The sequence below is a fragment of the Haliotis rubra genome, unplaced genomic scaffold (assembly GCF_003918875.1).
Source record: "Haliotis rubra isolate DU_JTF1 unplaced genomic scaffold, ASM391887v1 Scf40, whole genome shotgun sequence".
Lineage (NCBI taxonomy): Eukaryota > Metazoa > Mollusca > Gastropoda > Lepetellida > Haliotidae > Haliotis > Haliotis rubra.
In genome coordinates, this window is record NW_025767080.1 from 2,175,810 (window position 1) to 2,200,155 (window position 24,346).

Here is a 24,346-nt window from a genome sequence, read left to right on the forward strand (position 1 = left end):
ATTCCTGATAATTGCCAGTCTGTATGACCTATTTGTGATGACAAGCAATTGCCAAACATGTTGTCTGTACAGGAATGTCAAATAATACATGACAGTCTTGCTATCAATCCCAGGAACAGGCAAAAAGGCGTGTGGCAGCGATCTATATAGAACACATTTGTAAGCAAAATGTTCATACATGTTCCTTCGATCAAAGCCTGGAACACATGTGTTCAATTTCAACAAACATTACAGAAAGGGATCAAAGATAAATGTATCATTTATCGACATGTTTTGTTTCTTGTCTACTGATCTATGTAACTTGGAAAAAGATGAAAATCATTCCTTGCATGAAACAGAGTCCGAAATTTGCTTTTGAAATATATTCCTCTCATTTCGAAATCAATTCCAAACATGACTCATAGAAATCTGATCTGAATCTTCATCGTGTACCGACAGCAATAACATTTGCAAGTGAAATAATACAGTAATAATCTTCAAAGACATCTCAGATTGTTGTAAACGTTTGGTAAACAACAAGTCCTACTGACGACAATACCACTTTATGACCGCCTTGGTGAAAGAAAACTCCAAATGTTCTGAAAGGTTTTGTCAAAAGCACATAAAGCGTTATCATTGACAGTATGTATTTAATCATACTGGTTCTGAAATCAAACGTCCATTTAAGGTGTAGGCGTGTGGTCGTGTCGGTTTCAGCGGACGGAGATAGAGATCAGTATTGTGAAATCGCCCTTAAGGAAATACTTTGCTTCTATTGTACATAACATATTTCAGATGAGAAATCTATAGCCCAATCATGTTGAGGATTTATAAAAGTAGAAGCTGAGCATAAGGTATTGATATCGTATTTGTGCAGTTATGGCTTCAATGATAAAAGCACCAATTGCAATGATTAAAATGATATTTGTGTGTGCGTGCTAGGACTGTTATAGGGTTACGCTCATCTTTCCTCGAAAACCTTGTATCAACATTATTTGAAAGTGAGTCATAAACACATACTTCTTGTAATGATCGGAATCGTGCAATGGAATCCGCTTCAAGCACATATATCTTATATACATACAAAGAGTTTTGTCGCTTAATTCCATCTGAACACTCTTCAATATTAATGCCACGGCTGCAATAAGTCAGTGAATATAGATTACCATCTGATGAAAAGAAATAATTTCATTTAGATATTCAAGGATAAAGACATCTCTAAATGTCAAAGTAATCTGTCGCTAGTAGCTGTATCAAGTATCTGTCTGTACCATGGGTGTCTGGAAAAAAATTGGTCTCCAGTTCATGCTGTCTAACGCTGTGTATAAAACACACCAGAAGAACAATTAAATTAAGAAAGAAACTTACCTATTGAACCATGTATCTGTATAGCGAGGGTATGGATAGGGGTCGTTACTGCTAAAATCATAACTGGCTTCGGCATTCTGAAAAACAGAGGTAAATATTTTTGTTTGTTTGTTTATGTTTGTGTGTTACTTAACGCCAGGCTCAGCAATATTCCAGCTTATAACAGTGGCCTGACAGAAATTCTGTCTGGACCAGAATCAACACGCAATCAACCGAGTCACAGAATTTGAACGTAGTTACGTATTTGCTACTTGTGGCAGCATAGATTGATGGGGATTTAACCTGGAGTCCGCACCCGGGCATGGGGATAAGTTGGCCAATCACACAGCAATGCATATAGAGTCCGGTGTATATAGATCAGACAACAGGGGTCGACTGACCACCTCTTATTGCCTTATCTGAGGCTTTAAGGAAGTGTGTGGATTTGGCAGTTAGATCTTAGCAAAGTAAATAGAAAATAACTGGGCCCCTTTACTTGATTTTCATTTTATGGAATTACTTGGATATTGGTTTTTTTTATTGAATTACTCGCAAATGATACTTGACATCTTAAGAATCGTGTAGAATTTTGGTAACTTTGACGTAGAAAGCAATGAAAGCGTGAGTGACTGGACTGGAGGATAGTTATAGAAAATAGATAAGAAGAAAATGCTAGTAACGACAACAGTCAGGGTTCATACAAAACAATGTGTCACAAAGATACGGAATATAACAAGAACGTGAAGGCTGGAAACTGTAGTCAAATTACAAGGTGAAAAAATACACATTAAAACCATGCAGACGCTGATCAGTCATCGTTAGATCCTTGTGAGATCATTTTAAATTATCCTTTAAGTTAGCTGATGACAACGTAACATCTTAAACGTCTCTTCCGTGTATTGTTTATATATATTTAGGAATTTCTGTACAGCTGTGTAGTTGTCAAAGTCCGTGCTTGTAAACGTGACATCTGTTCTACCATAGCCAAAGGAAGTGTTACAAGCAGCCAGCAGCAAGTACTAAAATAGCTTTGTTTTATATATAACGTTTCTGCTCCCGTCTTTTGAGGTTTACGATTAATCCGGTGTAATATAGTTCAAATCTCTACTGTATGACAATCACCCAAACAAGGTATGACCTCGTTAATGCGTATGGTGAAGTTACTGGTCAAAATGTATTCATTGCAGATTCGAGTGTCCGGAATAACGAGTGTAGTTAAGCTGCATGCGGGTCTCACGTGTACACACGACATGCACGTGTTAGTGAACCGGGATGTTGAGGTTTACAGTTAACTCATGGTGCCCACTGTAACTATCCCGTATTTCCATTGATCTGCACTGTTTCACAACAATCACATATAACGGTTAGTGGTTCGTTGACATTCAGGTAACCTTTGAAATGTTAAACACAAAAATGAAAAGCAACAACTACAGACCAACAGTTGACTATGCTAAACTTTGGCTCTGAACGTCAATTCCCTTTGTTCTCTGTGTCCTTTTCATCATAAATCAGCACATTGATCATGTCGGTCTTTTATTTCGTTTCGCTTCAGGAACCTGACATTTCGAACACCGAGGACTATACCCAATGGTTGTAAAGTGCAACAATAACGACCGATTGTAAATTGCGACCAAGAAGACTTGTATCGACGAAATTTGTAAAAACGTTTTACGTCAATGTGCGTGGTATTCTAATTCCTTTGAGTTATCCCATGCTGTTCGACAGAAAGGGGTCTTTAGGGCGTAAAGGACAATAGGCCATTTTCACGTTTTTATGGTGTTGGAAACATGTACGTCAAGATGTCGTTAAAGCGATGCTGTGATAATGGCAGCTCATGTTGGTGTCGCTATACAGAATATGGCCGCAGAGAAAGATGAAGCTGAATCGATTTGTCAATTTGTAACTGATTACACATTGAACCAGGTGGTCTATATAAATTGACAGACTAATGCTGAACGTCTTTACAGACAACACCATCAGAACAGTGTGGGGTCCTGCAGTAGATGTAATCAAATGATTGAAAGAGTTAATGTTCTTCTCAAAGCTTGAAATCGATACAGGCTATCATCAGCTATCATCAGCTATAATCAATATTCATGATTACGATCATGTTCTGATTTTGACAGTTAACTGAATTTGCTGAATCAATTAGGGTCAATTTGCTTTTGAATCCTTGTTCATATAATACATGTTTAAAGGTAATTCGCTCAGACTACGAACGTTAAATTTCAAGTTCCAGATATGTTTTTTCCGCAGTTCGGAGACCATCCAAATCGGACAGTACGTTATTCCCAGGTTTTAGTAATTGAATTGTTTTAAAATAATAAATTGCTGAATTACATCCCTTTTCTTCTGCCTATTCAAATAATTATTACAAATGTCAGCGGTATTTAGTGTCAGCCCATATCTGTGGCCTGAGGGTACACAATTAATCACATGATTCAAATTGTACTTTTTGTATTCGTTCTTCACATAATCCTGACTCTAACAAAAGGCTTGGGATGCCCGATAATTATTCAAACGGCGTAAGTCTATAGTCAAGATATATATAATATTGAACGTACTAACCTAGAATTAGCATTAAAACTGTTAAATAAACATTCCCTTGATCACGAACTATTCGCGTCAAATTCACGACGATGACGCGAAACGTTCGCGCCAAAGTCGCGATCCAGACGTTTGTGTTTTGACTCTTAACAAAGTTCTAGGAACAGGTGTAAATACAATATGGAAACACAACACACAACACATGTTCGTTAGTTCAACAGACAACAAGAATAAAAGAAATGAACTAAAACTAAAACAATCTCGTGTCACTGTCGCTGCACAACAGTTTGTCTTACGTAGTTGTGGCGCAGGTCGGGGTGCAGATAGTCGATACCTAAATAAACACAAGTAATCATCAAATAATTGTTCCAGTACTGTACACCTGAGTGATTTCGTGGATGCACAGTCCCTAAATAATCAGACAATACTGTTATACGTTATCATTAACTCTCGTACTTATCTGTTACTACGAGAACAGCATTTTCCTTTTAATGTTCACACAGTTGTAGGGGGACATTAACGACCTGTCTTGAATCTCACTTGTGATAGATGTTAGTGATCCTTATAATAGCCCATAACTACAGCCCCATTATAGAATACGATTGGCAGCACAGCATTCTTTTATGTTACTTTCATTGCAATAATGACCTCAGTTTATGGGTTAAAAAGGGCAATGGGAACACAAATAGTCTAATTAGATTAAAAATCAGTTATGATTGGTGCAAGTAAAGTTCAACCACACCTTCTCTTTCACACTCAGAGACACAAACACAGACACACACACACACACACGCACACACACGCACGCACGCACGCACACACACACACACACACCTACCAACCCAGCTGGTTCCTGTTTTTCAGGCACAAGAAGGCTATCAGACTATTAATTCTGGCATCTCAAAGAGAACGTCATTTACATCCTAAACACATCTGCGTGTCACAGGGTCATTGTTCAACTCAAAGAAATTTGTTTTTAAAATGTTATTATTTTTATTAAGGCTTAAAACCCCCACAGCTATGAAGTTTAAATAGGATACACGAGTTGGATCTTACCATCATCCATTATAGCGGTGGTGACGTCTGTTCCGGTGTAGCCCATCTCCCATGCCTCCACTACGTTAAGGTCAAGGCCGGCTACTCCTCCGCTCTGTCCGGTGTTCCTCTGAAAGAACACATTGTCAGTACTGAAAGAACATATTGTTAGTACTGAAAGAACATATTGGCAGTATTGACAGAACGCACATGAACCCTGCATTCAAAGGTGTTAAGAAACAAACTTGTTTCTAGAATTGTTGTATTGATGCTGGACATGTGAAATGATTTTAAGATATTCTTTTTTAATTGTATGGAAAGAATTCCAAAAGAATTTCAAAATAAATTTATGTGGTTAATAGTGCATCAAAAATATTTCTAGAGTGCCTCTGGAGCGCGACATAGTGGAGCCCCAGTCGAGGTCGAAACGTGATGTGTTTGCACACCGTTCGCGATCGATTATATGTTCGTGCTAAAAATATATAGTTTCACTGAATCATCATTACATCACGGAAGCGCAACAGAGCTAACAAGAACTTGGATGAGCGTCAGTATGCTTACAACTTGCCACAACTGGACTTGGCCTATACTTCTCATTCGGGGAAACTATTACATTAAGGCCAGTAAGCCTCAGGTGGCTAAGCAAAGTGTGCTTTCACCACTTGCTTGGCGGAGGTTGCAAAACATGTTATAAAACGATCTTTCAGAAAGAACCACCTCTGACATTTCAAATGCTTTCTATAAAATGAGTTTAGAGAATCAAAAACCGTCTTTTACGTAAATATATCTTGGCAACCGACCTAAGTCGTAACTTTCACGTTGCCAAATGTTTGTTCAATAAAGGAAAAAGGTCTTTTGTAAAAACAGAAAGGGTTACATTGCACAGAAGCAAATAACAGTTTCAATTGTACTATAAACACATTACGAAATGCGGGTCTTGTATCAACAACAGTCACGTGTCATGTTTCATAATCTATATTATTAAAAAATAATTTTGTATTATTGAATAGCGATTTCAAATTTATCTGCAAACTAGCAATATCCATTAGCACATAGTTTCACATTTGATGAGATAATATTTTAGACTATCTTGACACTGACAGGCCACATCACAGCAAAATATCCAAATTGAAAACTAGACTGAAAATTCATTTTAGCTACATGTATTTGATCATGTCGAAGTTCAAAACTAGCAGGTGTAAGAAAGAACAAAACTGACCAGATGTCAGCCATTATAACCAGTTAATGATTCTCGTACACTTTCTCCGCAAAAGGTCCATTTCCTGTCGTGTCCTTTAAAACATCATATCAAGCAATAATGACGGCCAGGAATCACCGGCATGCGGCCATGTATAAGGTGATGCGTGAGTGAGGTGAATTTCACCACTATAAACTGTAGGCATGTCCCAGTGTTCAGACTGGTGTTTGACACAATCGGAAAGTGGTCTGTGTTTGTGACGTGTACCGATGTGAAAGTAACGACAATCACGGGCATGACCTGGAAACTTAATGACTCTGGGGTTCGAACATCCCAACCTGTAACCAGCTGCTGTACCTTGGAAGACTGGACCACCCTTGGAGTGAGTGAGTGAGTTTAGTTTTACGCCGCATACAGCAATATTCCATCTATATGGCGGCGGTCTGTAAATAATCGAGTCTGGACCAGACAATCCAGTGATCAGCAGCATGAGCATCGATCTACGCAATTGGGAACCGATGACATGTGTCAATCAAGGCAGTGAGCCTAGTCATATTGTTATTTTTGTTAGTGAAGTAGAACTGGCACAACAAACTGATTATTTTGTGCAAGGATTTGTGCAACAACACCGTGTTGAAAATATTATCTAGATGTTATGCTCAATTCAGTTTTCGGAATATGCTTAATAGCCATATGTGTTGTTTACTGTGAAAACATGGCCTTGACTTGATTGGATGATTGTTCGAGTGAGTGAGTTTGGTTTATGGCGCTTTGTGTAGTATTTAAATTACATCACGTCAAACCTTGAACCGGAATCAGTATATGAACCAGCTTGACACAGGCGTACATTGTAAATCTTCAACAGATAACTTGTGTTATGTGAGAGACCAGGATGTTTCGGATGTTTCGCTATAAACTATATACCTGTAAACTTCATCACTGAATCAATATACAGTGTATACCGATGTTGCCAGGTTAAACATCCTATCCCTTGGTTTGATGTGTGTGCACCCAAACTACTCTCACAATAAGCACTATTATGAGTAGGCACACACCAACACTATGCCGTGACATTCTAACCACAGTCAGATGAGACCGATACTACTGAAATGTTAATAGCTATTGAGAGGCTGTCATAACAAATATGGGGAAACAGATTTGTCTTCAGTGTCAATTGAAACTTGTCATGTCTCCAGTAAATCGTCTCGTTACCAAGCAACCATTAAAGAATCGGCATCAAGACGGATAAATGGTGTCCGAAGTGAGGAAGGTTTGGTATCCGGCCAGTTGTCAGCTGTTTCGCTCTTTAAGAGGAAAGCTGAGTACTTCCGATTGAGCAAATTAAATACCTTGTTATCTGGGAAGTCCTGGAACTCTCTGCCACTCTCTGGTATTAATTGCATCTTCACGCGATTTCACTGAGAGATGTATAATAGATTCCAACACGACACTTTGAAAGGATGTTTGGTCAGTGTGACAGTGTGTCCCACTTGTTGTCTGTGAAGACATTGAACACTCACAGACCTCTTACCAATCAATAAGGAATGTGGTTTTTGAACATTTTATATAAGTTGCTATTTGATGAGGGTGTACTTTGCATAGATTTAATCTATATCTGTGTATTTCGTTCAATCGAGACCTCTCAATGACAACATTAAATATTCCTAATGATAAAATCTTAAACGAACAAATGAATAATACATTCATATATTCTTTTCCACGAAACATGTTGTACTGAACATCCAATCTCTTGTGTGCCATTTGTACTGGAACTTCATCATTACGTAAGTATTTACAGGTGGTCTTCTTTTATTTAGACACAATGCCCAATGGATATCCCGAAGCTGTTTGCTGTTTAATGCTGCATTCAGCAATATTCAAGCTGTATCAATAATCGAATCAGACAATCCAGTGTTTGTCATGAGAATTGATGACACAATCGAATCACTGAGCCTGACCACAAATCGGTTGAGTTTCATCTGAACTGGATGGCTCCAATGGTAACTTGGTAGATTGTGTGTCATCATGAACCAATGGTGGCGACGGTAGCTCATGACTGGTGTCTGTCCCAGGTTGGATATCGTTGCAAACGGTTGTGATATAGTTTCAACATTTCAAACATCATTTTATTACTCACTCACTCATAAGAAATACTTAAAACCCTTAAGTATGAAAACGAAAGCACTTACCAAGTACCATTCTTTGTCAAAATCTGGATCTGTGGGTAATTTTGGCTTTGGCTTTTCAAAAACTGGGTAATTTACTATTTTGGGCTTTTGTAGCCTAAAATCCGTAAGTATAGCATCCAAAGGTTTATAGCCTCTTTTCTGACGTAAATATCCGGTGAGTTGAACGGCGCTTTTTACCTATGAAAAGAAGGAAAAGCAAAATCATTAAAAGATGTAGTTTAAACGATTTAAAAGATACATGCATAATTTCCTTACCTTTTTCCAGGTGCCATCACTGATTTTCAGTGAACCACTCAAATAACGTTAACCTTCACCTCTTAGTTGGCATTTACGCCAGATAGAATATGTTTTGTCGAACAATGAAGACCATTTATATTCTGGCACTGACTTTTTTATATTGTACATATGTCATAAGTAATGAGCCGTATAAGCCACATTCATATATAAAATAATTATACCATTATACAGCACACCTACATACAGCATGCCAGTGATTAATTAAGACAGAAAATAATAGCATGCTTTGTTAAATATGGCCGAAATGGCCGAAATGTTTGAACAGAATGAACAATGAAAACAAAGGACAGGACTGACTGACTGACTGAGTTTGGTTTTACGCCGCTTTTAGCAATATTCCAGCAACATCACGGCGGTGGACAACAGAAATGGGCTTCACACATTTTACCCATGTGGGGATTCGAACCCGGGTCTTCGGCGTGACGAGCCAACGTTTTAACCACTAGGCTACCCCACCGCCCCCAAAGGACAGGAATCTCAACATAACACATAATCATACATGCTCTCGAATGATTTTATAGACTATTAAGATAATCGTTATTTTCATTACCATCCCAGAGTTAACTGCATCGAGCAACGTGTGAATTAATATCTAATCCAGCCAGCAGTTATACTTACATGGGGATGTGCCTTTAAGAGTCTAGTATGCGGTATGCTTCGCTTTGATCTGGCATGGTGAACTCCCTTATGGATGAGATGAAACTGTGTTTGTGAGTTGAGAACCTGAAACAAAATTGCAATTGAAATAATTATCACAGTTCACAAATGCTAATAACTTGTTTCTAAACAGTTAAATAGCTGCCTAATAAAGTTCCAAAGGCAGGTTGTCTTTGGTACATGACATTTGCACCAGTTCTCTGTTAACGCCTTAAAACATGTAAATTATGTAAATCCTGTAAATATTGTTAATGCTGAATATATGACAGAATCATTAAATAATTGAGCTAATAGATGACTATTCCATGGTATCATATCGCATGCATCTGTATCACTAGCAATGCCATCAATGCTGCGATTCGTGTAAATCCACATGTGTGAACCATGGTATGTCTTGCAATCTTAAATCCATCAAATAAATAAGTATGGTATAAATATTGATTTGTGCTGTCAATTATATTGTAATTGACAAGTCTGTTATGCGAGAGATTCTGGAAAAGGGGATATTGTTGTTTTTTGTTTGAGAAAGATTATATATAACTGCTGCAAGTCAAATAACGGTTGTTCAAGACATCCATCATGTGTTGAGAATACCGGTTTTTAGAAGAAACAAAACTATTGTTTTAGCCTGTCATTTTTGAAGCAATCGTTGGTTTATTTAGGACACGACTGCGACACTTTCAATCCATTTTTGGCATGTAATGGTCTGTCACCTTAACGGGGAGGAGATGCGGGGTGGACTTGTTATAAATAGGTGGCACCAGTGACTACAAGCACGATGCCGACACTCCATGGAGCTGACACAAAACACCGTGAGAAACTAATTTCTTTTAAAAGACAAAATATCATGGATGTCAACATCGTTTCTGGGCGTTTTCTTGCTCCTTCGTCAGATGAAAGAAGAAGAAGTTCACATCCATCATATTTTGTCTTATACTTGAATACCAACTTTTATATGCCTCTCAAGAACCTTAGTTTCGTTTGTTGTAATTCAAAGTTGGAATATTTTCTAGTTTATTAATGTATATTTTATACACATGGGAATATTTCGGCTTAATAAGCAAACTTAAAACAAACGAACACATGTCATCTTGCATAATGTTTATATTGACTGATGACAATCTTTGACAAGACAGGGTCGGCATTCTCGTACATCATTTCTGTATGTAGAAGCAACTTAATGATCATGCAGGGGAATGGACGGAAACGACTGAGCTGATTCGAGCCGAAAGACAACAAATTTAATGTGTTTTTCAAGCAATTGCCCACACGACTAGTAATGGTGTTATTTCTCTCCAGAGATAAGGCAAGTTAATGGTTCAGTATGAAAAAAAATACAGAAGACATATATGATTATATTCATAGAAACAAGCATGTGATATACATAAATAACATACGATTCCACACCGCCTGACAATGCCTGTCATCAGACGGTCAAGATCATCATCAATATTTCATATGGTATTCACCTCTGCCGAGCGAACTACTTCGCGAAAGATAATTAAGGTAATTTGAGCAGCTGGGGACACAGCAGTTGGCGTTGAGATGGATGTCTAAATCTAACTGAGAGACCATGTTGCAGTCTACCGGGTATACGTCTCACACTGATGTCACGTCGACCAGTCGTTAAGATCCCCATAATCCCCTGCATCAGGTAGAGTAACAACAAAGATCATATCATAATGTGTTTGGTATGATGCGACCGCCGGGAATCGAACAATCGACCTTATGCTCTCCGGGCAGATGCTCAATCTACCAGGCCACGATGGCTGAGAGAAGAAAGAGGTCATGTCTATATCAGTTGCGGAGTTACAGAAAGACGGTCCTGGCTGAGGAAGTTTCACTTTATAAATGTAACGATGTAACGGATAGATTTGAAAATAATCTAGGACTAACGTCCTAATCATCTACACTATTCACATTTATATTCAGAATGATCACCAATTGTACGCAATACATTTATACTTGCCATGTATTGCACTCATCAATCACTTTTACATTACGTATCCATCAACTTGGAATGCAGAAATGACAACATGTACCCAGTGATCTTCGTTCAATTCAACATTTCAATATGTTCTCAATATGGTAACAGTGAAGGAGAGGAATAATAGCTTGCACAAAAGCCCATGTGTGAACACTACCTAGCGACAATAAGGATATTACATTAAAGCCAACTTTGCTGGGTGTGGGTGTTGGGTTATGTAATCACGGCAAAGTGGCAATAGTCACAGTAGTTTTACTTTCATTTAATGCTAAAGTATATATAAAAGTAAAATTATGTATAAGCACAAGCAAGAATGCGTTGCGTTGCCTGTCGTAATGAATTGTCCGGAAGCAATGGAATTGATTTTTAAAATATATCATTCCACTTTAAATGAGTTCAAACTGTTTTATAGATTTCGAAAATCAAAACGATTTATGAATATAGATACCCAGAGGAGGAAAACATTTGTACAGAAACATTTCAAAATGACTTCTTTTCACCCCATTCTGACATTTCAAAATAAGCTAAATCAAAACGTTTGTGAAAGAAATCCAAAACAAACCAACGCATCCTAACACTAAGGTTTCCGTGTCAGTATTACCCAGAATAACAGTAAATATATCATGAATAATTTATCTGGTAATCAGCAGAACAACCAGAAGTTCGGCAATCACCACAGTATCCGACTCGAGTTCCTCGGTGATGCCCGTGACATGGCCACAGTGCTACACAGAGGATGAGAAAGGCGTTTTGTTGAATGCCAAATGAGATCCAGGTACCAGAAGCGCTGGGCTGCTAGCCCCAGTGACAGTGCAGCTGTAAAGGCTCAAGCGATTACTGTCAGGAGCAGGCCATCTCTAGAAGATTGGAACTGCCACTGGTTAGCTTTGATGTCAGTTTGAAGACCAACGCTGCTTGATTAAGACTGACGTCAATTAGACTCATTCCAGAGATGTGTCTTGTTTTTATCGTGGTGGAAGATTGAAGCGGATTTAAGTGGGTTTGAATGGAAACTGAGGAAGTTGCTATTTGGAAATTAAATGATGTTTTGTGCACTTTAATTTAAGTAATACCTAAAACGTAAAATAAAAAGCCCGTTTATCCGAAACGTTACGGGGACAATAATCAAACAAATATTCCCTAGTTGCCAATCCAAACCATTGCATGGATGGTTGTCAGTGTCATTCGATATTTATTGCAATTACAAGCAAAACAAAATCAATAGTTAATACCCTTTTTATGAGAAGCCAATGAAATGTGATGAGTTCTATACATTGGGCGATATGCTTATCTCCATTAAAGCTGGTAGAGATTCTACTTAGTTCTATTTGTCCTGGAACGAGCATAATCTAAAACTGTTCAGCTGCTAGTATATCTATAAGCTATTGAACTTGTTTATATACTCATGTCAATAATGGTTGTCACCCCCTTCATTTTCTTTTTATTGGAGAGGGGGTGTGGTGTATGTGTGGGGTGTGTGCGTGGGGTTGGGGTGGGGAGGGGGGTGACAACCATTTTTGGCATGAGTATAGTTGTAAAGATAAATAGATATGTTATAGGTAAACCATGACCAACAAATCTTTACTTCCCGTCCGTGTCAAGAACTGACAAGTGGTTTGTGGTAATTGCTAATCGCCAACCAACAATATTCCAACTGTATAACGACGGGAGGGCTAAACCAGTGAAACTAGTGGTTGATGTTAAGACCAACGACGAAAGCAAACAATCAAGTCACCACGTGTGTCTACCTGATCCAGTCAGAGTTTGCTGAGTGTCCATGTTATGTCTTATATTTCGACATGAACATGACAATGCAACAACACATGTCATGAACAATGAGTGAGTGAGAACAGGATTACCGTCGATTAAAACACGTACTTGTACACATCAAGAAATGTCAAACCACATACACAGACACTGACGAATCAATCCTAATCATGGTTCATCTTGGATTCGAACCAGCAATCATAGCATTCCGGCAAGAATATGAGGCACACAGTGCATTGTGGGACCGAGACGCCAGGGACGGTCGTGACGCCTAATTTAGCAAGAAATCCGTACGAGATTGACATTAAGAAAATAAGCATCCCTTTTATCAAGAGGCCGTTATGAAGTCTGAGCCTTCATGGAAGATCCCATTGACATTTCAGAAACTGCTTTATTGAATTAGTTGGGCCTAATCTGGAACAGGGGCGGTCTGAAGCGTCACCTCTGTCAGTAAAGGCCATGTATGAAAGTAAGCAGATAACATCAATGACCTTTCTCAACTTTCTATCCTCCAGAACACAGAATTACCTTCCCCAGATTTAATTTGCGACTCCACCTGGGACCTTCAAGGCGTTAATCGCTGAAATACTGCCAACACCCGAGGTCACTCACGCACTCAAGAATTAGGGTCAGTCAGCGCTTTGAAAAGATACATTTTTCTCTCTGCCCCTTGACCCCTAATGAGAGGACCAAAAGACGTTAAAATATGGTACTGGTTGGTCCCCGCCTGGCGCTCGGCATTAATGGGTACAACAAGGACTGGTTGGCTCGGAGTCAGTATAATGTGTCTGAATGGGGTATTCATGCTTGGCATGCGGTATGGTATCTCAGTGGGCTAGCACTATAAACCAGCTTAAGTCTGGGCTAGTACAAGCAGCCGAACATGCACATACACACGCATGCACGTCGTCATATGAGCGAAATATTCTCAAGCACGACGTAAAACCCAATTTCACCTCACCTCACCTCACCTAATGAGAGGATTGAGGTATAATACTTCTGGATCTATGGTTCTCAGTGCCCCTGCTGTCAGAATACCTCATTCACTGTGCAGTGTGACAAAGCAGGGATTCCTCATTGACCGTGTGTATGTGTGGGCGTGCGTGTACGTGCGTGCGTGTTTGGCCTCGACTAATGTTTGATAGTGCAAGCCCAATCACATACCGTTCCGCAAGTTAAACATTGATATTTCATACGGACTCCGAGTCGTCCAGTCCTTATCTTAATCCCATTAATAGATAACCAACATATTTTCTCAGTAAAGTGTGGGGATATTGAGGGATCAGTGAATCTTATAGATACTCCACATGGCCAGAATCGGGAACAGAAGGAAGCCAGTATGATCCTAATGTAGGCGGAAAGGTATTTGTATGGATCACATTGTGTTATGAACAACTAGTAGGACATGGATTAGTTACCATGGAAACAGAATTGGTACTTATAGCACGTTGCTGGTAATGGACCTTGCATAAGAAGGCATTTGTCGTTAAGCGTGGCGGCGAAATTTGGCCACCATGGATGGCCAGTTCTCATGACCATTTACATCAATTGTTCATGACTTCCTGTTTCTGTTCCTGGAAACACTGGTATGGTTAGTTACCAATCCTCGCACGATGAGTGCTGCTTGAATCCTAGTGAATGTATGCTTGGATCGACTAGCGACCTTTACAGTACTTAGCACTTCCGGTGGGAAGTAAGTACTAATACAGAATAATGTTGCTTCTACTTGGGGGTAACTTCATCAATGTTTGAGTCTTGTCTTACATTCATCAAGCTTATCGATCAGATACGACGCTGTTGCAAGTATTCTCCATCCTACTGGAGCATTTCCTATAAGGTGAATGACTACCAAGCACCCTCAGACACTGGTAATTGTGTTTTTTTGTTATATTCGAGGCGCTGTATTTTAAGACTTATTGTATTCCTTGTAAGAAAGGAAATTTAAGCAACGAAAGCTAACTAATGTCAAGGTTACAAGGAATAGGACACGAAATATTAATCTACAAATCTACAATGATATATCATGCGTAAATGTAAAAACCAATGTTCAAATGCATAAACATACCACTTAGCAATTCCGTCACCAACGATAAGAAGTACTTGAAGGCCATAATGCAAAAATTATAGAACTATTTAATTCTTATGATCTTGAAGGTCATAGATACGCGTTAGACGAACGACACTTTTCTAGCAGAAAGCGTATAGATTTTCCACTTCTTCCAAAGTGCTAGGGTGGTTGATTCAAGATGTCCCAGCCACCTGCTCCCCCTACACCTTCTGTCTCCTCTAATGTACGGAAGCCTTCCGATGCATCTCTTGTTTCCATAGAAACGCGGCGCCAGAAGCTACGCAAGAAAGGGGTATGTATGGTATCTACACCACAAGCTCCAGTATGCGGTGTAATACCGAGAATGCCCATGCGAATATTCTTTATATTTGAAGCCATCCACACTCCATACAACGCACGTAGAGATAAACATTAAGGATGTTTATGTGCTGAGCTGGAAACCTGGGTTGATGATGGTTTCCTTAAGTCAATATCTAGACTAATAAATCAGTTAAGGCAGGGATGTCTATCGAAACTGGAAACCTTAAACTTCCCAAGCGCGCGCTATCATTAGTCTAAACATTGACTAAAGGAAAAACATCATCAACCCAGGTGTGTGTGTGTGTGTGTGTGTGCGTGCGTGCGTGAGTGAGTGTGGGGGTGTAAGGGCGTTCGTGTCTTGCTTGTTATGTCTTTAATGCATCATTTTAGAGATTTAAACGTATTATAAGCGGGGTATATCAAAACAGTACAGCCTGGTGTTTCGATGGTCTATGATCTTCAATGATTGGTATGTTGGTGTGATCATATCTGGAAAGTTAATGTTCTGGATTTCTTAGTGTTGATATAACAAGGTGATATCACATATGTCATTGTAAGATAAAATGTTAGCATGTCACGCGAAAGAAAACATTTTTGTAATTACTGTATTAAAATCCCTCCCTTGCAGCACGGTTGTGCATTGTGATATCAATACCTCTTATAATTTTACAGGCAGTCACCATGGAAACATAGCACCATCCATTGTTTTAAATACTCACGCAATGAGACGTTATTCCTTTACACATAGTATACATTGAAATACATGTCTAATAGTTGCATATTTTGGTGTTTGCCCTGTAGATCTACATTTCATCCTTCAACGATCACGAATTTGATCGAGTTTTTGACGGAATTCCACCCTCTGCACTTAATACCCGATACAATGTGCGAATAAATTCCCAGGATACAAATACTCTATAATACCGTTGAATATAAAAATACACACAACTCTGGCTTATGATTCGAAACAAGCTAGGACGCTTTATAAATGATTTGTAAGTAAGATATAACAGACAATCGGGTCGTTTCTAACGGTAAAAATCTACGTATCCTGCTTACCGCAGGGACTTTCACTAATAATTAGTTCCTGAAGTGTTCGTGTCTTATAGCCCTGTGTTGGAAGAATAACGATAGTTCTACGTGCCTAGGGAAATGCCTGGTAACTTTAAAGACCAAAGCTATCGATTTCCTGTCAGTTTTATCGTGAAACTGTCCAAATTTCAGGAGGCAATGGATCCTGTGATGGAAAGGGAAAAATTCCCTCCTTGATAATTAGAGAAGTCGATGCATGAGATAATAGTCCAGGGATAGCAGGCTGACTGGAAACAAATACGTACACAGTAGGCACGTCGGTGGTCTTCATTGATTATAGTGGCTGGACACGAACAAATGAGAAAATGACATCATTGTATTGTTCTTGGATAATGTAACTCCTTAGAGAGACTTCAGGCGTTTTTATTGCAACATAAAGCATATTTCGTTGCACGGTATGAAGCATCTCCATCCTAATGATCATTATATAACTTTGCATGCACCTGAATCAGTTGTCAAGGGGATTTGATATGAATGATTTGCTTTAAGGAGATGTAATCAATAATATTTTGTTTCATACATTCATGGTCAGTTATATCCTTGTCGGATCAGTCTGTGACTAATAACGTCTGGAACAGGCAAAGCAGACCTTGACAGCACCAGTATTTATACCTGACGTCAGGGTAGGATCAGGCACACTCGGCTATGTCAATCATACAATACAAATTCAGTACAAATGGTTGTGTTTTATGCCGCTTTGAACAATACAATCACGTCTTAGTGTGACAGTAAAGCCGGAAATGAATCAGGTCTTGAAATGTACGAGTAGGGTTAACTCATGACAAAGCAATGGTCATCGCTGAGGCTAAACTGAATTTTAACATAGGTTTCTGGACAGCGAATAAACTCCTTACGTAAGAACTGGATGATCCACATGTATTTCTAATCTCCAAATCACAACACTTTAAACTGCATCATGATACTGTCCAATTAATGATTCTACACGGTATTGCTTTTAGGAGGCGGCTGGGTAAGAAAGATGGCCAGGCAAGGAAGTTTGGTTTAAGGCGATTCCTCGTACTCCACGGATAGGAACGGTGCTCGTGACATCAACCACCCGTTTGTCAAACAACGTTTAAGAGTTCACGATGATCGAGCTGGAATATTCCGTAGAACAAGAAACAAACACACAATGCAAATATACTCCAACAAGAACTAAAGTATTACATGCAATATCTTCCATTGTGTGTGTTTGGGTTTCGTATATAGAACACTGTGTTGTGTTATGTTGTGCTGTGCTGTGTTGTGTTGTACTGTGTTGTGTTGCGTTGTACTGTGTTGTGTTGTACTGTGTTGTTTTGCGTTGTACTGTGTTGTGTTGTTCTGTGTTGTGTTGTACTGTGTTGTGTTGTGTTGTGTTGTGTTGTGTTGTTCTGTGTTGTGTTGTTCTGTGTTGTGTTGTACTGTGATGTGTTGTTCTGTGCTGTGCTGTGTTGTGTTGTACTGTGCTGTGTTGTGTTGTACTGTGTTGTGTTGTGCTGTGTTGTGTTGTGCTGTGTTGTGTTGTGTTGCCTCTGTGGTATATTCCCACTTAAGCATAATCCTAAAGAGTGATATCACACCATTTGAGAAACTGAGGTTTAGTGTTCACCATAAAAATAATTACAATAACAAACCAAACGAAGGCGCCCATGTAATCTTGGATGAATTGTGAAATATACAATATTTTTATTTTGTTCTTTGTAGACCTTTAAAATATATTCTTCTAAAACACAAGAGTACAATTTACAGGCTAGCGGTGTAACGGGTTTTCACTGCAGACCTATCGCAGTGGTTTGTCCAGAAACAATGTGTATGATGAATAATAAAAGCCGCGAATAAAACACCAGTAAAACCAAAGCAATGTTTTTCACATTACACGCAAGACATTCAAGTATATTCTACACAGAAAGGTTGCCAGTGTGTAATACGTAAACATTTAGACAAGCGATCAATACGAGACTTGCTGTCGAGATAATGCCTTTCTGTAAACCACCTTGTAGAAGCAATACATCAGAATATAAAGATCTGTGGCCTTCAGTGAGAGTACAGCATTATGAATGTACAGTAAGTAGGTCAATGATGATGAGGGGAAGTTACTATTCCAAGCATGGGCAAATTAGAGAAAAACACTCATGAAACCTGTCTTGAGGCTATTAATCATCCACACGACTTGCTACGGATTCAACTTTCTTCGGAGGTCGAAATGAGTTTGGTGGAAACGGTGGAATTTCAAACGAATGTTAAACATGAATACAGAATGCTTTTAACCCATGCCTCCTTAATACGTTCCAACAAAGATAAATGAAATTGTCCTTTGCAATTCAAGGTAGTTCAGCAAGGTGAATATAGTTTGGTTTGACTTATTGATCAATTGATTTTCAGTAAGGATGTGTGAATGCAAGGATGGTGAGTGCGTGGATCTGTTGCCTTGAGCAGTGTTCGAGCATACACAAGACGTGGTCAGGACATGTCCACACATAATACCTACGGAAAAGTCAAACCTGAATCTTGGACTTTATGATCGAACGATTCACCCACTGGGCTAAAGGAAAGGAATAGATGTTGTATTTCAAATATTTACCAACTGACTTATTTATAGTATATGTGAGAAGGAAGTATTGCTGAGGGCGTCTGTACTCAGACAAGTCAAGACTTATGGTCAAAAGCCTTTAAATATACACCAAAATTATTTGCGCAAGAACAAAGGTTCTACCATGAAACCTACTAGTATTTTGAGAAACAAGGCAGTTTCTCATAGGCAGCGTATACATTACATATGGGTCCATAAACCCAATTCCTTAATTTCTGTATAGTTCATGTTACAAGTTTATGCTGCGCTTTTACAACTGTCAAACGACACATGCTGTCACACGACACATGCTGGGACTGGGATTCGATCCTGATCCAATACTTAAACAATTAGCCAGCTGCTCTTTAGCATGAGTTTTCAGTTTCAGTAATTATAGTGGGTTAAAATGCAACATTCTACCTAGTACAAGCATTCCGTTCAGATTCATGAATACATACATAAATACATACATACACACATCACACACACGCACACATCTATATTTAACGCGTATGTTGTGCATATATACGCGTATCTCTCTCTCTCTCTCTGTAATTAACGCGTATGTTATGCAAGGTACTTATATCATGAGTGCGGTAACACTACCTATAACACAAAATCTGTGAAACTACGTGATACATTGTCCGGTAGATCAATCCTTGCCCTGGTCAACTAGTACGGATATACTGTTCTCACACACACGACAACAAGAGAACGACAATGGTTTGACCTTGCCAGGTTTGCCTGACCTCCCCAGAGACCGTCTGTCATCATGGCGTGTTTTGATGGCAACGGCTATTGAAACTCAAACATCTAGTTTGTGTGCAGCTTTATTAGACACAAGTAGGATGTGCTGAAGCTAGAGCACGTTGTTCATCATAGTTATGCATGCAAGACTTAAACGGAACACCGACTTGCAAATCCCCAGAAACAAGCGCTGAAAGCCAAGTGGCTCGTGTAAACATTCGATAGCTTCCTGAGACTTCTGAAGTCATGTCATCATTTTTGACATTTACGACAAGAGCCAGGTACTGGCGTGGATGATGACATAGTAATTTGTTAATCTTGGACCGATCTATAACCCGATTGGCCTGTCTGTCTGGACAGTGAAAGGTGGCAGCGCCAGGGAAGAATGTGCCGCCATATTTGCAAACAAATGGAAAAAGAATCCAAGACATATCTAACAAAATGTTTCCAACTTTTAAAATGCAATGTACTGAAAAAATGAGAAATACTAGATTCTTTAAGAGCTATGTATCAAAAATGGAAACTTTAAACGTATTTAGAAATGTTTTGAAGAAATGTACATTTCTACTTCTCCGAACAGATCTTGTTAAATCAGTCATTATGTGCTTTCAATATTGAGTATCTTATGAAAGTCCTGTGAAATAGTCGACATTTTAATGTTATATATCTTGCTATTGACTAACATATAGAAACTGGAACTGCAATTCCGACGGACTATTAAACAGCATATATCACAAAATAGGGACCCTGTATGTATTTCTGGCCCAAATATATCCCGTTACTCACGTTTGTAAGAGCCAGCCAAGCCGGAGATACGATGGAGTTTGATATAAATACAGACACTTTATTACGTTCGTTCGTTTGGATGATCAGGTCTATTTTTCTGTTGAGTGCCTCTGTATTGCAAAATAAGGGACTGGGGCGTAATGGGAGGTATTATTGGTCATTGATTTCAGAATGTAGGTCGACCTAACTGAGTTGGTGTCGTGTTGGAATGTTTTGGTAGAATCAAATTAACTCGTTAGTTTTTTATTTTCCACTAGTGGCTAGACATTAGAGATTGTGTAATTGGGGGGTACCAGAAATAGTCTCACAAGGTTTAAGGTTGTATTGATGTAAGGAATGCAGGGAAGACAGTAAAAACATGAAACATTCTGCTTCACTTCTCTTACAGTTTTGAATTGCCAATATATGTTCCACCCCAAACAATTATATGCCTGATTTGATAATTGTGCGGTACACACAGTAATTTTCATATTTATTTCAACCCATCCAAGTTAAAAGGACAAACAAAAGCATCATAAAATGGAGAATGTGGTCTCACACATAAATTGGAATGGAACTTTAAATGTCTGATATAGTGATGAAGAAGCGTCGTCTATCAGGTACGAGTTATATTTAGTCAGCAAGGCCTGTATCAACAGTGCCGTTGTCCACGTTTACTTCACGCGGTACATCACAACGAATAAGTGATAGATCCAGTTTCCAGTGTGAACTCCAATATGGCAGTCATAGCTCGGTCCCAGAAGTATGGCTACGCAGAGCACTTGGATAATTCTGTTTGTCCCAGATAGGCTACATATCGACCACGCAGCTCGTCGGTCACTTGGTGTGGTGTGTATTGACCAACACGGCTGACCTTTTGGCCAGTCCCAACACAAGCATGTTGATGACGTCACTCGCGAAGCAATTACCCGGGAACTGTTTGCCAGCTGTTTGACGTCACAATGTGTGTGCAATTCCCATTTACGTGATCAATAGCGAAATAGACCTACTGGTACAAGATATCCCCATGGCAGTTCGCGCAGCGAAATGACTTCGATTGCTTCTATTGCCTGACAAAGCTATTTGCTAAACATTGTCTGTCGTCCGTGCTGTATGTGACGTCATTACACGTCGTCAGTCGAGGGGATATTTCCTGTGTATAACGTGGTCCCCTGTCTTTGGGGAAGGCGCTCTAATGGAGAGTCCGTGGGAGTTCCGTGGGAGTTCCGTGAGAGCTCCTGAATCCAATAATGTATTGTCACTGTATAAACACTGTATTCGATTGAGAATGCAAAATTCAAGAGATTCACATTTCCATACAAACGCATGGTCACGAACGTTTCTAACCAATACCTCTTTTCCGTCAACTTGAATGGATTTCTAAAGTCAAAAACACGTGTACAGCTATAGGAAGTCTCTGCAAAGAGGAAGGAGCATGGCACAGTTCCTAAGCATGTGTTTATGAAACACTATCAAATTATGATGATACCAGGTGCAAAAGGGTGAGCGTATCGTGCCCGTGAGGCATGTTGATGTAGTTGCTGCAGTTAATGTCGTGTGGGTGGATCCGGCCGGGTGTGTTCAGATGGAAAGACACAGGCGTTCGTGTTATGCTTCAACAGTACTTCCGTTAGTATTAACACTATCGCTTTTATTTCTGCCACCATTAAAACTATCCACGACTATAACTGCCCATGTTTTTTGTTTCTGGAACCACTACCCCCGCGACCGCTTCTACTACTGCTACCACTGCTGCAACTTTTACTACTACTATTGTCTCTACTTCTTCATATTGCTATTGGTGCTGCTACTTCTTCAATTACTAATATTACTGCTGATCTTGTTTCTGAGCCAATACTACTAGAGTACAGGTGTTACTACATCTACTTTAGCTGCTAATACCAGTGTTTGCCCTTAACCCTGAGACCCAGAACCATAAAAAGTTGTAGGTCCTGATCAGAATGTGTAAGCCCTATATTTTAATATGGAAATAATACTCTTAGTTTTTGGAATAAAAAAGCTGTCGGCCATAAGGACCTGCAGAAAAGAAAAAGCTGTGGGTCCGAATGTTTTTCAGTCGGCTTCGGGCCTTAATTTCGAACGCTGCTAATACTGCTGCTTGCATCTACAACTATCACTACGTGTGCCTACACTATGATTACAATTTCTTCTACTGTTACCACTATAGTTATCAAGACTATCATACCTATTACTACAAATATCGTTTTAGACAAATATCTAGTCCCTAGTTACAGAGGAAAATCCTCCTAAAATATCTTCATAAAACAATGAAAAAGAGCCCAGGGACTGTCTTCATTAGATCACGACACATGTTCTCAACTTGCATGGGCTGTATTGGGTATATTATTTCGGGATCTGCATGGCAGACTAACATCGCTTCTGTCATTCCTGTTACCAAGGATACTGCTTTAGGCACTACAGTTACTACAGATATCACTTCTGTCAACACTACTACAGTCACATACATAAGTATGAACATAAACACGGTACTGCTAAACAGTGATCATTCAACCATGACTATTATTTACAATCATTTCTGCACCTGGAAATTTGAAATGTACGCTGTTGCGTCTACGACGTCTATTGATTCTCCGCAACCGCTATTGTATGAACGACTCCAGTCTCAGAAATACCCGTGAGGTAATGACCAGGATGACAGCTGAAATATTCAGTTTGATCGCGGATGCGTTTCTGGGTCATGGTGAGCACCTGCACACGTACCATGTAAATAATTGATGAATTACACGAAGAAGGAATAGCGATATAGCATCTCATCATCACACTTTCTCGTCCAACTGGGAGGCTCAGATCCTCATAGTAGCTGTCACATTATGTGAACAAAACACTATCCTTGATGCTGTAAGAAGCTTGTGTACCAAGCTGGAATCCTACATATGAAAGGTCAACGCAAGAGAATATAATCAGTCTCGGTCATCCGAAGACATAGATGCCACTGGGCATGAGAAAAAAAGGGTTGAAATTATATGAATTGGTCACTGTGCCAAAAGGGTTAGCATATCCTGCCCCACTGGTAGCGCCGGCAGCTCATACATTTTGTATATTGTTTTGTTCGGTATCTGACAGCTGGATAGATGAAACTCAGGAATTCAATCTAACAAGGGAGTTTGCCTGAAACTCTGGTAGGGGAAAGCCAAAAGGTGATCTTATCCATAGTCAATGAGTACATATTCTTACAATATTCAACAGGATAGGCATCTTCTGCATTCGTAGACATTCAAACCAAGATAACGTGGACATACACTGCGACATCAGCAACGCAGTAGACGACTGCAACATGATCGGTTGTGACAAGAACCTCGACTACTGGATATTTAAGGACCATTGATTGAATATTCATTCTTTGACGTTTCTCATTGTAGGTGCCACTGATTTAATATTATTTTAATCTTTGGATGAACAGATATATTGCCATTAATATATGGAACAGTTTGAAGTGTGCTCCAACCAATACGTTTGAACTTCTTGGGTGATTCTTGGGAACAGAAACTGTGCCATCATCATCAGGGATAGTTTGAAGTGTGCCCCAACCAATACGTTAGAACTTCTTGGGTGATTCTTGGGAACAGTAACTTTGCCATCATCATCAGGGATAGTTTCATGTGTGTTCCAACCTATACTTCGAGCTCAGTCATAACTCATGTATGATAACCTTTAACAAACTCATAGTACGATATATGTTAAAGTATTAAACGTCATATGAATATCAGTTATCCAAAGTTCAAGATAAGCGTGGTGTCTACATCAACCAACGAGGCCATGACTATGGATATTCTTGTTC

The 24,346-nt window shown here is 39.3% G+C and overlaps 1 protein-coding gene across 1 annotated transcript in view; it reads right to left on the minus strand.

The window, feature by feature from the left end:
• The window catches only part of LOC124287366 (neuroendocrine convertase 2-like), a 44,010-nt gene that overhangs the window by 11,010 nt on the left and 8,654 nt on the right, over positions 1-24,346 (minus strand). The window contains exons 2-6 of the mRNA XM_046723876.1: positions 9,211-9,315; positions 8,296-8,472; positions 4,930-5,038; positions 4,170-4,207; positions 1,348-1,424 (exon numbers count right to left, since the gene is read on the minus strand). Of these exons, the coding sequence (XP_046579832.1) occupies positions 1,348-1,424; positions 4,170-4,207; positions 4,930-5,038; positions 8,296-8,472; positions 9,211-9,315 (506 nt within the window). The remainder of the gene's footprint in view (positions 1-1,347; positions 1,425-4,169; positions 4,208-4,929; positions 5,039-8,295; positions 8,473-9,210; positions 9,316-24,346) is intronic.